The 15014-nt window shown below is 36.5% G+C and overlaps 1 protein-coding gene and 1 long non-coding RNA gene across 14 annotated transcripts in view; both read right to left on the minus strand.

Moving 5' to 3' along the window:
- Window positions 1-15014, minus strand: part of CABCOCO1 (ciliary associated calcium binding coiled-coil 1) — a 196206-nt gene that overhangs the window by 141766 nt on the left and 39426 nt on the right. The window contains exons 6-7 of one of the 13 annotated variants that reach the window (XM_082407511.1): window positions 14367-14424; window positions 6617-12702 (exon numbers count right to left, since the gene is read on the minus strand). The exons of 11 other annotated variants lie outside the window; for them this stretch is intronic. In XM_082407511.1, coding sequence (XP_082263637.1) covers window positions 14380-14424 — 45 coding nt within the window. In that variant the 3' untranslated portion in view covers window positions 6617-12702; window positions 14367-14379. Of the gene's footprint in view, window positions 1-6616; window positions 14425-15014 lie in introns of those variants that run through there. One more of the 13 variants, XM_082407510.1, reaches the window with a different exon arrangement.
- LOC309635825 lies at window positions 6617-12031 on the minus strand. The gene is made up of 2 exons (XR_014249047.1): window positions 11892-12031; window positions 6617-11684 (listed from the first exon to the last, which is right to left on the minus strand). It is a non-coding gene; the product is annotated as an uncharacterized lncRNA (long non-coding RNA).

The following is a 15014-nucleotide window of genomic DNA, read 5'->3' on the forward strand; positions in this document are numbered from 1 at the left end:
TGGTGTGGGATGAAATCTCACTGTAGTTTAGATTTGCATTTCTCTAATAATCGCAATATTGAGCATCTTTTCATTTGCCTCTTGGCCATCTGTATGTCTTCTTTGGAGAAATGTCTTTTTAGGTCTTCTGCCCAGTTTTTGATTGCATTTTTGGTTTTTCTGATATTGAGCCACATGAGCTGTTTGTAAGTTTTGGAGACTAATCCCTTGTCAGGTGCATTGTTTGTAAATATTTCTCCCATTCTGATGGTTGTCTTTTCGTTTTGTTTATGGTTTCCTTTGCTGTGCAAAAGCTTTTGAGCTTAATTAGGTCCCATTTGTTTATTTTTCTTTTCATTTCCATTACTCTAGGAGATGGATTGAAAAAGATATTGCTGTGATTTATGTCAAAGATGTTCTGCCGGGCTTCCCTGGTGGCGCAGTGGTTGAGAATCTGCCTGCTAATGCAGGGGACATGGGTTCGAGCCCTGGTCTGGGAAGATCCCACATGCCACGGAGCGACTAAGCCCGTGGGCCACAACTACTGAGCCTGTGTGTCTGGAGCCTGTGCTCCGCAACAAGAGAGGCCGCGATAGTGAGAGGCCCGCGCACCGCGATGAAGAGTGACCCCCACTTGCCGAAACTGGAGAAAGCCCTCGCACAGAAACGAAGACCCAACACAACCAAAAATAAATAAATAAATTAATTAATTAATTAATTAAAACAAAAAACCAAAAAAACTCCTCACCAAATTCCCCCAGGGTTGGGACAACAGGTTTTCAGGGCACGAGCCCACTGTGTCCCCCCTTGCCTGGCAAAGCAATAAAGCTATTATTTAAAAAAAAAAAAAAAAAAAGATGTTCTGCCTATGTTTTCCTCTAAGAGTTTTATAGTATCGGGTCTTACAGTTCAATCTTTAATCCATTTTGAGTTTATTTTTGTGTATGGTGTTAAAGAATGTTCTAATTTCCTTTTTTACATGTAGCTGTCCAGTTTTCCCAGCACCATTTATTGAAGAGACTGTCTTTCCTCCATTGTATTATCTTGCCTCCTTTGTCATAGACTAATTGACCATAGGTACATGAGTTTATTTCTGCACTTTCTATACTGTTCCATTGATCTATATTTCTGTCTTTGTGCCAGTACTGTACTGTTTTGATGTCTGTAGCTTTGTAGTATAGTCTGAAGTCAGGGAGTCTGATTCCTCCAGCTCTGTTTTTCTTTCTCAGGATTGCTTTGGCTACTTGGGATCGTTTGTGTTTCTATATAAATTTTAGTATTTTTTGTTCTAATTCTGTGAAAAATGCCATAGGTAACTTGATAGGGATTGGACTGAATCTGTAGATTGCCTTGGGTAGTATAGTCATTTTGACAATATTGATTCTTCCAATCCAAGAACATGGTATATCTTTCCATCTGCTTGTGTTATCTTCGATTTCTTTCATCAGTGTCTTATAGTTTTCAGAGTACAGGTCTTTTGTCTCCTTACACAGGTTTATTCCTAGGTATTTTATTCTTTTTGATGTGATGGTAAATGGGATTGTTTCTTTAATTTCTCTTTCTGATATTTTGTTGTTAGTGTATAGAAATGCAACAGATTTCTGTGTATTAATTTTGTATCCTGCAACTTTACTGAATTCATTGATGAGCTTTAGTACTTTTCTGGTAGCATCTTTAGGATTTTCTATGTATAGTATCATGTCATCTGCAAATAGTGACAGTTTTACTTCTTCTTTTCCAATCTGGATTCCTTTTATTTCTTTTTCTTCTCTGATTGCCATGGCTAGGACATCCAAAACTATGTTGAATGAAAGTGGCAAGAGTGGACATCCTTGTCTTGTTCCTGATCTTAGAGGAAATGCTTTCAACTCTTTACCATTCAATATGATGTTAGCTGTAGGTTTATCATATATGGCCTTTATTATGTTGAGGTATGTTCCCTCTATGCTCAGTTTCAAGAGTTTTTATCATAAATGGTGTTGAACTTTGTCAAAAGTATTTTCTACATCTATTGAGATGATCGTATGGTTTTTAAGACAATCTCTTTTATTGATGCATTTAAACCACTGACATTAAAAGTGATTATTGATATAGTTGGATTAATATGTACCATATTTGTTTCTGTTTTCCATTTGTTGCCTTTGTTCTTTGTTCCTATTTTTGTCTTCCACTCTTTTCCTGCCTTTCTGGTTGTAATTTTTCTTTCCATTTCTTACCATATCACATATATAGTTACTCTTTCAGTGCCTTCTCTAGAGCAATATCCATTTATAGCTAATCCAAGTCCTATTTCAAATAACACTATACTGCTTCATGGGTAGCGTGAGGACCTTATAATAACAAAATAAACCTATTTTCTCCCTGTTGTCCCTTGTATCAGTGATGAAATTTATGTCAGTTGTAGATAAGCATATATATATAAAATCAAATACATTATTGTCATTATTATTTAAACAAACTTCTCTGTTAGATAAATTAATAATAAGAGAAACAAAAGTTTTTATTTTACCTTCACTTATTCCCTCTTTGATGCACTTCCTTACTTTATGCAGACCCAAGTTTCTGACCTGTATTATTTTACCTCTCTCTAAATAACTTCTTTTAACATTTCTTATAAGGGAGGTCTACTGGCAATAAATTCCCTCAAGTTTTGTTTGTTTGAGAAAGTCTTTATTTCTCTTTCACCTTTGAAGGATAATTTCACAGGGTATGGAATTCTAGGTTGGTAGTTTTTTTTCTCTCAACACTTAACATTTCACTCCACATATTTCTTGCTTGTATGGTTTTAGAGAAGAAGTTGGAAATAATTCTTATATTGTTTCCTCTTTGGGTTGAGTTTCTTTTGCCCTCCTAACTTCTTTCAGGATTTTTCTTTATCTTTGATTTTATATAATTTAAAAATGATATGCCTAGTTGTAATTTTTTTTGGCATTTATCATCTCTGGTGTTCTCTGGGCTCCCAGGATGTAAGAAAATTAATTTGGGAAAATTTTCATTCACTATTATTTCAAATATTTCCTCTGTTCCTTTCTCTCCTTCTACTCTGGTATTCCCACTGTATGTATGTTATACATTTTGTAGTTGTCCCACAGACCTTGGATAGTCTGTTCTGTTCTTTTCTTTTTCAGTGTTTGTTCTCTTTGGTTTTTGGTTTGAGTATTCTTTTGATAATATCCTCTAGCTCAGAGATTCTTTCCTCAGCTGTTTCCAGCCTACTAATAAGCCCATCAAAGGTATTCTTCATTTCTTTTACAGCATTTTAGTATGAACTATATAATCAGCCAAACATTGAAGAAGGAGATCAGTAAGAAGGCATTGCCATAGCAGATATCAAGAAATTCTATAACGGTATGGTAATTAAAGCAGGGTGATATTCTGACAGGGATTGGCAAATAAACCAATGGTATCACTGGTCAAAATGAGTCAAATTGAGCATTAAGAATAGTAATTAAAATGGATCAAAACACAACAAAACAAAACACAATAAAATCTATTTTAGTTTCCTATTCCTGCTATAGCAAATTACCACAAACAGTGGCTTAAATCAGTACAAATTTATTTTATAGTTCTGGGAGTCAGAAGTCCTCAACTTAATGTGTTGACAGGGCTGCATTCATTCTAGAGGCTCTACTGAAGAATCTTTAGATAATCTGTTTCCTTGCCTTATCCAGCTCCTAGAGGGCACCTGAGTTGCTTGGCTCCTTGCCTCTTCCTCCATCTTCAAATCTCTCTCCTTTTAACTGACTCTGACTCTCCTTCCCCCCTTCTCCTCTTAGAAGGAACGTTATTCAGTCTACCAGGATCACTTTTGGAGGATACTAAAAACCCAACTTATTATTTTGAAAACTATTAGAGAAAGGAGGACAATCAAGAACTTATCCTGTCTTTTCTATATAAAATGTATCTCACTTTAATTAAATAATTGAAGAGTGTAAGTTTCTGTTTATAGAAATATCCAGCTCATAAATGAAAAAAGAATGATAAAATATAAAAAGAGAGAGAGAAAACCAGACATTACCTCCTAATAAAATTGTACAAAACCACCTAAATATCATTCTTGCTAAACATTTGAACTGAAATCTAGTCAGTCTTCCAACATTAATTACCCATGTACTGGAAATATGGAAGATAGAGGGACATCTTAAGGATACCACAGAAATGCAATTAGCAAACCAGACTGTGGGAAATTCTATAGCATAGAAGATCTAGAGTCTTCAGCAAATAAAGTGCAAGGAAATAGAAAAAAATACAAATAATGAACCTATAAATTAAAAATAACTTAATCTAATTGCAATGTAGGTATCTTATTTGGATGCTACTAAAACATACAAACAAACAAACAAATATATAAATAACCCAAAACACAGACACAAACCAGTTATAATCAGGGGCTTTTGAACGCTGACTGTGTATTTGATGATCTTACAGAGTTACTTTAATTCAATACATTTTAGAGTCATACATTAAAATATTTAACAATTATGGACATAAGTTCATAATTGTTGAAGCTAGGTAATGGATATATGAGAGTTAATATTATCCCTTCTACTTTGTACATGATTGAAACATCCTGCAATAAAAAATTTCGTTTTAAAGAATTACTTGGTAAAATGCTATAAAAATCATGGTATTTTGATTGTGATTATACTGAGTTTACAGATTAGAGTGACATGACATCTTCATAAAATTGAGTCTCCTCAACTGGGAACAAATTTGTTCTCCATTTATTCAGGATTTAAATTTTTTTATTTTTACTAAAACTGCTTAATTTTCTTTGCATTATTCTTGCACATTTTATTAGATTCATTCCTAAACATTTTATGATTTTCATTATTACCAATGTAATACTTTTCTAATAGGTTGTTACTAAAATACAGGACAATATTTTATTAATGTTGGTTTCTTATCATACCACCTGCAAACAATGGCAGATTTGTATCTTGTTTTTCAATACCTTTCTTTTTCTTCTACTTTTGACTTCTGTTTTGTTTTATCACATTGGCTAGGAACCAAAAATCCAATGTTGGGTAAAAGTAATCAGGCTTGTCTTGTTCCTTGTGGATAGTTTAATGTTTTCATTAAGATATTTTAGTGAGACTTTAATTTTTGGTATATTCTATGAGTTAAGAGTGTAATTCTATATTACTGACTAACTAGAGTCTTTTTAAAATGAGAAGTGGATGTTTATCAAATGCTTGACCATATTTATTGAGATGATCACTTGGTTTTTTCTTCCCCTAATCTGATAATGTACTGAATTATATTAATAGATATCCCAGTGTTAAACCATCCTTCCATATCTGGAATAAACACTATTTGAACATCTGATCCTTTGCTATATTTCACTTCCTAATATTTTATTTAAGATTATTGCATCTATTTTCAGAACTGAGGTTGCCTATGACTTTGTATTATTCTTTTCCATTTTTGCTTATAATTCATTATCAATTCACAGAGTAGATTTAAAACTTTCTCAGGATTATACTGACTTGAGAAGAGGAGTTCAAAGCTTTCCATCTCTATGCTTTATAATAATTCATATAAAAGGGAATTATCTACTATTCGAAATTTTGGTAAAACTAGCCTGTAAAACCTTCCACATCTGATGCCATTTTTACATGTAGATTTTTCAATATCTTATATGGTTATCATTCTATTAAGGTTTTGTACACTCTCTCAAGTAAATTTACAGCTTCTCAAGTAAAATTTACACTTCCCTGAGTACTGTTTTTTCTAGATTTTCAAGCCTATCAACATAAAATTGATACTTTAGTAAAAGTTTTCAAATCTCATTTTTAATAAACAAGATCTCTATCAGTTCATTTATCAAGAAAACAATAAACTTTCAAATTTTTCTGAGAATATTAATCAGAGTTTATGTCTTCTACCATTTGCTCTGTCAACTCTGTTCCTTAGCCATTGTTCAATCTGTTCATAGAGTTTAATGCCTTTCTTATGATTTTCTTTCAAAGTTTTAAAAATTATTTATTTATTTATTTTTCATTGGATGACTTGAATAATATTTATTTTTTTATACACCAGTTTCTTATTAGTCATCAATTTTATACACATCACTGTATACATGTCAATCCCAATCGCCCAATTCATCACACCACCACGCCCACCACCCCGCTGCTTCCCCACCTAAATTATTTATTTACTTATTTTTCATTGGATGACTTGAATAATATTTATTTTTTTATACACCAGTTTCTTATTAGTCATCAATTTTATACACATCACTGTATACATGTCAATCCCAATCGCCCAATTCATCACACCACCACGCCCACCACCCCGCTGCTTCCCCACCTTGGTGTCCACACGTTTGTTCTCTACATCTATGTCTCAATTTCTGCCCTGCAAACCAGTTCATCTGTACCATTTTTCTAGGTTCCACATATGTGCGTTAATATACGATATTTGTTTTTCTCCTTCTGACTTACTTCACTCTGTATGACAGTCTCTAGATCCATCCACGTCTCTAAAAATGACCCAATTTCGTTCCTTTTTATGGCTGAGTAATATTCCATTGTATATATGTGCCACATCTTCTTTATCCATTCGTCTGTCGATGGGCATTTAGGTTGCTTCCATGACTTGGCTATTGTAAATAGTGCTGCAATGAACATTGGGATGCATGTGTCTTTCTGAATTATGGTTTTCTCTGGGTATATGCCCAGTAGTGGGATTGCTGGCTCATATGGTAATTCTATTTTTAGTTTTTTAAGGAACCTCCATACTGTTCTCCATGGTGGCTGTATCAACTTACATTCCCACCAACAGTGCAAGAGGGTTCCCTTTCCTCCACACCCTCTCCAGCATTTATTGTTTGTAGATTTTCTGATGATGCCCATTCTAACTGGTGTGAGGTGATACCTCATTGTAGTGTTCATTTGCATTTCTCTAATAATTAGTGATGTTGAGCAGCTTTTCATGTGCTTCCTGGCCATCTGTATGTCTTCTTTGGAGAAATGTCTATTTAGGTCTTCTGCCCATTTTTGGATTGGGTTGTTTGTTTTTTTAATATTGAGCTGCATGAGCTGTTTATATATTCTGGAGATTAATTCTTTGTCTGTTGATTCGTTTGCAAATATTTTCTCCCATTCTGAGGGTTGTCTTTTCATCTTGTTTATGGTTTCCTTTGCTGTGCAAAAGCTTTGAAGTTTCATTAGGTCCCATTTGTTTATTTTTGTTTTTATTTCCATTACTCTAGGAGGTGGATCAAAAAAGATCTTGCTGTGATTGATGTCAAAGAGTGTTCTTCCTATGTTTCCCTCTAAGAGTTTTATAGTGTCCGGTCTTGCATTTAGGTCTCTAATCCATTTTGAGTTTATTTTTGTGTATGGTGTTAGGGAGTGCTCTAATTTCATTCTTTTACATGTAGCTGTCCAGTTTTCCCAGCACCACTTATTGAAGAGACTGTCTTTTCTCCATTGTATATCCTTGCCTCCTTTGTCATAGATTAGTTGACCATAGGTGCGTGGGTTTATCTCTGGGCTTTCTATCTTGTTCCATTGATCTATGTTTCTGTTTTTGTGCCAGTACCATATTGTCTTGATTATCGTACTTTTATAGTATAGTCTGAAGTCAGGGAGTCTGATTGCTCCAGCTCCGTTTTTTTCCCTCAAGACTGCTTTGGCTATTCAGGGTCTTCTGTGTTTCCACACAAATTTTAAGATATTTTGTTCTAGTCCCGTAAAAAAGGCCATTGGTAATTTGATAGGGATTGCATTGAATCTGTAGATTGCTTTGGGCAGTATAGTCATTTTCACAATATTGATTCTTCCAATCCAAGAACATGGTATATCTCTCCATCTGTTGGTATCATCTTTAATTTCTTTCATCAGTGTCTTATACTTTTCTGCATACAGGTCTTTTGTCTCCCTAGGTAGCTTTATTCCTAGATATTTTATTCTTTTTGTTGCAATGGTAAATGGGAGTGTTTCCATAATTTCTCTTTCAGATTTTTCATCATTCGTGTATAGGAATGCAAGAGATTTCTGTGCATTAATTTTGTATCCTGCAACTTTACCAAATTCATTGATTAGCTCTAGTAGTTTTCTGGTGGCATCTTTAGGATTCTCTATGTATAGTATCATGTCATCTGCAAACAGTGACAGTTTTACTTCTTCTTTTCCAATTTGTATTCCTTTTATTTCTTTTTCTTCTCTGATTGCTGTGGCTAGGACTTCCAAAACTATGTTGAATAATAGTGGCGAGAGTGGACATCTTTGCCTTGTTCACGATCTTAGAGGAAATGCTTTCAATTGTTCACCATTGAGAATGATGTTTGCTGTGGGTTTGCCGTATATGGCCTTTATTATGTTGAGGTAGGTTCCCTCTACGCCCACTTTCTGGAGAGTTTTTATCATAAATGGGTGTTGAATTTTGTCAGAAGGTTTTTCTGCATCTATTGAGATGATCATATGGTTTTTATTCTTCAATTGTTAATATGGTGTATCACATTGATTGATTTGCGTACATTGAAGAATCCTTGCATCCCTGGGATAAATCCCACTCGGTCATGGTGTATGATCCTTTTAATGTGTTGTTGGATTCTGTTTGCTAGTATTTTGTTGAGGATTTTTGCATCTATATTCATCACTGATATTCGTCTGTAATTTTCTTTTTTTGTAGTATCTTTGTCTGGTTTTGGTATCAGGGTTATGGCGGTCTCATAAAATGAGTTTGGGAGTGTTCCTTCCTCTGCAATTTTTTGGAAGAGTTTGAGAAGGATGGGTGTTAGCTCTTCTCTAAATGTTTGGTAGAATTCACCTGTGAAGCCATCTGGTCCTGGACTTTTGTTTGTTGGAAGATTTTTAATCACAGTTTCAATTTCATTGCTTGTGATTGGTCTGTTCATATTTTCTATTTCTTCCTGGTTCAGTCTTGGGAGGTTATACCTTTCTAAGAATTTGTCCATTTCTTCCAGGTTGTCCATTTTATTGGCATACAGTTACTTCTAGTAGTCTCTTATGATGCTTTGTATTTCTGTGTTGTCTGTTGTAACTTCTCCTTTTTCATTTCTAATTTTATTGATTTGAGTCCTCTCTCTCTTTTTCTTGATGAGTCTGGCTAATGGTTTATCAATTTTGTTTATCTTCTGAAAGAACCAGCTTTTAGTTTTATTGATCTTTGCTATTGTTTACTTAGTTTCTATTTCATTTATTTCTGCTCTGATCTTTATGATTTCTTTCCTTCTGCTAACTTTGGGTTTTGTTTGTTCTTCTTTCTCTAGTTCCTTTAGGTGTAAGGTTAGATTGTTTATTTGAGATTTTTCTTGTTTCTTGAGGTAGGGTTGTATAGCTACAAACTTCCCTCTTAGAACTGCTTTTGCTGCATCCCATAGGTTTTGGATCGTCGTGTTTTCATTGTCATTTGTCTCTAGGTATTTTTTGATTTCTTCTTTGGTTTCTTCAGTGATCTCTTGGTTATTTAGTAACGTATTGTTTAGCCTCCTTGTGTTTGTGTTTTTTACGTTTTTTTCCCTGTAATTGATTTCTAATCTCATAGCATTGTGGTCAGAAAAGATGCTTGAAATGATTTCAATTTTCTTAAATTTACTGAGGCTTGATTTGTGACCCAAGATGTGATCTATCCTGGAGAATGTTCTGTGTGCACTTGAGAAGAAAGTGTAATCTGCTGTTTTTGGATGGAATGTCCTATAAATATCAATAAATCTATCTGGTCTATTGTGTCATTTAAAGCTTCTGTTTCCTTATTTATTTTCATTTTGGATGATCTGTCCATTGGTGTAAATGAGGTGTTAAAGTTCTCCACTATTATTGTGTTACTGTCGATTTCCTCTTTTATAGCTGTTAGCAGTTGCCTTATGTATTGAGGTGCTCCTATGTTGGGTGCATATATATTTATAATTGTTATATCTTCTTCTTGGATTGATCCCCTGATCATTATGTAGTGTCCTTCCTTGTCTCTTGTAACATTCTTTATTTTAAAGTCTATTTTATCTTATATGTGGATTGCTACTCCAGCTTTCATTTGATTTCCATTTGCATGGAATATCTTTTTCCATCCCCTCACTTTCAGTCTGAATGTGTCCCTAGGTCTGAAGTGGGTCTCTTGTAGACAGCATATATATGGGTCTTGTTTTTGTATCCATTCAGCAAGCCTGTGTCTTTTGGTTGGAGCATTTAATCCATTCACGTTTAAGGTAATTATTGATATGTATGTTCCTATTACCATTTTCTTAATTGTTTTGGGTTTGTTTTTCTAGGTCATTTTCTTCCCTTGTGTTTCCCACTTAGAGAAATTCCTTTAGCATTTGTTGTAGAGCTGGTTTGGTGGTGCTGAATTCTCTTAGCTTTTGCTTGTCTGTAAAGCTTTTGATTTCTCCATCATATCTGAATGAGATCCTTGCCGGGTAGAGTAATCTTGCTTGTAGGTTCTTCCCTTTCATCACTTTAAGTATATCATGCCACTCCCTTCTGGCTTGTAGAGTTTCTGCTGAGAAATCAGCTGTTAACCTTATGGGAGTTCCCTTGTATGTTATTTGTCATTTTTCCCTTGTTGCTTTTAATAATTTTTCTTTGTCTTTAATTTTTGCCAAATTGATTACTATGTGTCTCGGCGTGTTTCTCCTTGGGTTTATCCTGTATGGGACTCGCTGCGCTTCCTGGACTTGGGTGGCTATTTCCTTTCCCATGTTAGGGAAGTTTTCAACTATAATCTCTTCAAATATTTTCTCTGGTCCTTTCTCTCTCTCTTCTCCTTCTGGAACCCGTATAATACGAATGTTGTTGTGTTTAATGTTGTCCCAGAGGTCTCTTAGGCTGTCTTCATTTCTTTTCATTCTTTTTTCTTTATTCTGTTCCACAGCAGTGAATTCCACCATTCTGTCTTCCAGGTCACTTATCCGTTCTTCTACCTCAGTTATTCTCCTATTGATTCCTTCTAGTGTAGTTTTCATTTCAGTTATTGTATTGTTCATCTCTGTTTGTTTGTTCTTTCATTCTTCTAGGTGTTTGTTAAACATTTCTTGCATCTTCTCGATCTTTGCCTCCATTCTTTTCCCAAGGTCCTGGATCATCTTCACTATCATTACTTTGAATTCTTTTTCTTGAAGGTTGCCTATCTCCACTTCATTTAGCTGTTTTTCTGGGGTTTTATCTTGTTCCTTCATCTGGTACATAGCCCTCTGCCTTTTCATCTTGTCTATCTTTCTGTGACTGTGGTTTTTGTTCCACAGGCTGCAAGATTGTAGTTCTTCTTGCTTCTGCTGTCTGCCCTCTGGTGGATGAGGCTATCTAAAAGGCTTATGCTAGTTTCCTGATGGGAGCGACTGGTGGTGGGTAGAGCTGACTGTTGCTCTGGTGAGCGGAGTTCAGTAAAACTTTAATCTGCTTGACTGCTGATGGGTGGGGCTGGGTTCCCTCCCTGTTGGTTGTTTGGCCTGAGGCAACCCAACACTGGAGCCTACCTGGGCTCTTTGGTGGGGCTAATGGCGGACTCTGGGAGGGCTCACACCAAGGAGTACTTCCCAGAACTTCTGTTGCCAGTGTCCTTGTCCCCATGGTGAGCCACAGCTGCCCCACCGCCTCTGCAGGAGACCCTCCAACACTAGCAGGTAGGTCTGGTTCAGTCTCCCCTGGGGTCACTCCTCCTTCCCCTGGGTCCCGATGCGCACACCACTTTATGTGTGCCCTCGAAGAGTGGAGTCTCTTTCCCCCAGTTCTGTCGAAGTCCTGCAATTAAATCCCAATAGCCTTCAAAGTCTGATTCTCTAGGAATTCCTCCTCCCATTGCTGGACCCCCAGGTTGGGAAGCCTGACGTGGGGCTCAGAACCTTCCCTCCAGTGGGTGAACTTCTGTGGTATAAGTGTTCTCCAGTCTGTGAGTCACCCACCCAGCAGTTATGGGACTAGATTTTACTGTGATTGCACCCCTCCTACCGTCTCACTGTGGCTTCTCCTTTGTCCTTGGACGTGGGGTGTCTTTTTTGGTGAATTCCAGTGTCCTCCTGTCAATGACTGTCCAGCAGCTAGTTGCAATCCTGGTGCTCTCGTAAGAGGGAGTGAGAGCACGTCCTTCTACTCCGCCATCTTGGTTCCAATCCCCCTAAAACTTATTTATTTTTTAAAAAACTTATTTTATTTATTTTTGGCTGTGTTGGGTCTTCATTGCTGCTCATTGGCTTTTCTCTAGCTGCGGTGAGCGGGGGCTACTCTTCGTTGGGGTGCGCAGGCTTCTCATTGTGGTGGCTTATCTTGTTGTGGAGCACAGGCTCTAGGCATGCGGTTTCAGTAGTTGCAGCATGTGGGCTCAGTAGTTGTGGCACACAGGCTCTAGAGCACAGGCTCAGTAGTTGTGGCGCATGGGCTTAGTTGCTCTGTGGGGTGTGGGATCTTCCCAGACGAGGGATCGAACCCGTGTCCCCTGCATTGGTGGTTTCTCAACCACTGCGCCACCAAAGAAGCCCTCTCTTATGATTTTATTTTCCTCAACTGCTTGTTGATTTATCTTTACATTAGATGATCCTGGTTCATTTGTCTGTTGATGTTTGTTTGCCATAGCTTGCCTCTAGAGACTGTAGGGGAGGGGTAAAGAATGATGGTACGTAGGTGTGCCAGTAGCTTATATTCAGTGTGTATTCATGGTCCCTTCTGAACATCAGTGGCCACTTCAGAACTGCCCTTCTCTTTGGTATCAATGTCCACAATAGTTTCTTTAGCTTTGGAGCAAATGCCATGGAGTCCCAGTGCTCTACATAAGCAGCAGAAGGTAAACGGGCTAGATGGTGCAGTTGCTCTACTTGCTTTATTTTCCCCCTAAAGCTTTCTCCCATTTCTGTGTCAATTGAGGATGCCTAAATAAATGCAGCATTAACTCTGTAGCATCTTCTCAGTACATATGGGGCTGTAGTTTCATCTAATCAGTAATCTATAATTTTAGATGTCATAAAAGCTCTTATCTACAGCATTATGAATTTTGAAAATTTTGGTCTTTTATGGGATGTTAGATGGAAGAGGAGTTGTACAGGTGTGCTTAGTTCACTCTTTTTAAAAAATCACTATTCCCTTTTGCAAAAGTTCTTCCTGCTGCTTCTGGGGACCTATTCATCCACTGTCACCCATTTAATACAGTCAGCTTGGGTCTTCTAATAACATCACTCCTCTGGCCATAGTGACTAATTGAGAGTGGATGCATGACACAAGCACAGACAATAAGACTGGGAGGAAGAATGTCTCTTTCTTTTGGAGTTGCTAAACTGGAGCTGCCTCTTTCATGTCTACCACCAGCTGGAGGAAGCCTGTCTGCAGTAGAAGGGAACAAGGCCCTTCAGAAAAAAGAAATGAAAAAAGTCTAGGAGAGATGAGAGACTGAACCACGTGCGTGTATACACCCACCCACATGAATTTACATACACACTCAATAACACTGTTGACTACTTAGATCCAGTTGGCTTTAGTCCAGCTTTCATCCCCTGCATTTACCAATTAGTGATCTAATAATATACCCCCCCACCTTTTTTATTAATTATTTTGAGTGGAATTCCTTTCACTTGCACCAAAAATATAAAATGCACTTTCTGGCTAACTCATTCACAACCTTTAGATTTCCTCTTAGATTTCACTCATTACTGGAAGCCACCCTATATTGTAATTATTTATGTAATCATCTCTCTCCTCTCATTTGACAATAAACTCCTTGAGGACAAGAATCATTGCTCGTCACTGTGTACCCCTAGAACTTAGCACAGGCCTAGAGCACAATAGGAACTGGATAACATGTGGAATAATGAATATATAATTGTTATAGCTGCATCATCTCATTTTAGTAGATGCCTGGCAGTAGATACCTGGTTAGAACCATGACTTAGGGTATCTGCTATGAGTTTTTTGGCCATCATCATTGCTAATATCCAATAGCGTTCTTTGTGTGCAAGTATTCACTGTTTCTTCTAGTTTTCAGGTAACAAAAGCGAAGGACATAGCAGTTTCCAGGTTTCTGGGTGGGTCCTTAAGGCCAAAGAAAAAATATATTCCTTAAGGAGATTCTGGTTCCCTTACAGTTCTTAAGTCTGTGGATCTGTGGTCTAATTGCATTGTCAAAACAATAGATTTGGAGAGCTCCTGGCTTGGGTGCTTAAAAGGGAATCCTCATCTCTATAAATAAAATAAGTGTCACACAGTACTTCATCCACTAAGATGGCTACAACTACAGGTATCTGCTGCCTTCGTTTTCTGCTCCATTCTGTCATTATTCTAGCTCATTCTAGTTGTTTACTGCCTTTTTCAATGTATATTGCAAACAACAACACTATTATATGCGAACCACTGAATGAACTACAACACATGCTGCTTATAGAACTATACCTATTAGATTTCTAGATTATGAAAAATCTCAGGTCAAGAATAATGACTTACCGGAAATATGCCTCTAAGGTGTAACGTGAAATTTCTTGAAAAAGGTGAGTAGAAATTGCTAGAAACCATTGTCAAATTCAAAAATACAAATTCAATTTTCTTTAAACTAAAACCCAAGAAAAGTATGAATATGATTTATTTATGTTCTCTATTAGTAATTAGAATATTTAGCCATTATTCTTAGAGGCAATTTACATGTTTTCTTATAATCATCTATCCACAATTAAGAAACTAAATTTTGTCAGTGTTATCTACCTTGAATGCTTGCCTGAGATTTAAATTTGGAACATTTATATGGCTTTTGTATGGCCCTTGTTTGGTTCAAGAGCCCTGAGGTCAGTATGAATAATTACATTAGTGGGGCAGGCCTCTGCTTCCTCTATGAAAGGTTGTTAATTTAAAAAACGGTATTTGCACCAAAGGTTATCAGGCACTTCTAAAATGCCACAAAATGTTGTAGTATAACACTTGCTTTGGTTAATCCTTTAAAATTCTATGAACGGTCTAATTCTTTAAGACCCAATATCCTTCCTTAAGGACTTTTTTTTTATAGCTCTGGTCAGCTTGGGGAAAATACAAAAGACAATAGAAAATAAATGAGCCAATCCTTGTCTGCTTTCTCCATTTTATCTTTCCATAAGCATAAAT

The sequence above is a fragment of the Balaenoptera borealis genome (assembly GCF_965194805.1).
Source record: "Balaenoptera borealis genome assembly, chromosome: 10".
In the NCBI taxonomy this organism is placed as follows: domain Eukaryota; kingdom Metazoa; phylum Chordata; class Mammalia; order Artiodactyla; family Balaenopteridae; genus Balaenoptera; species Balaenoptera borealis.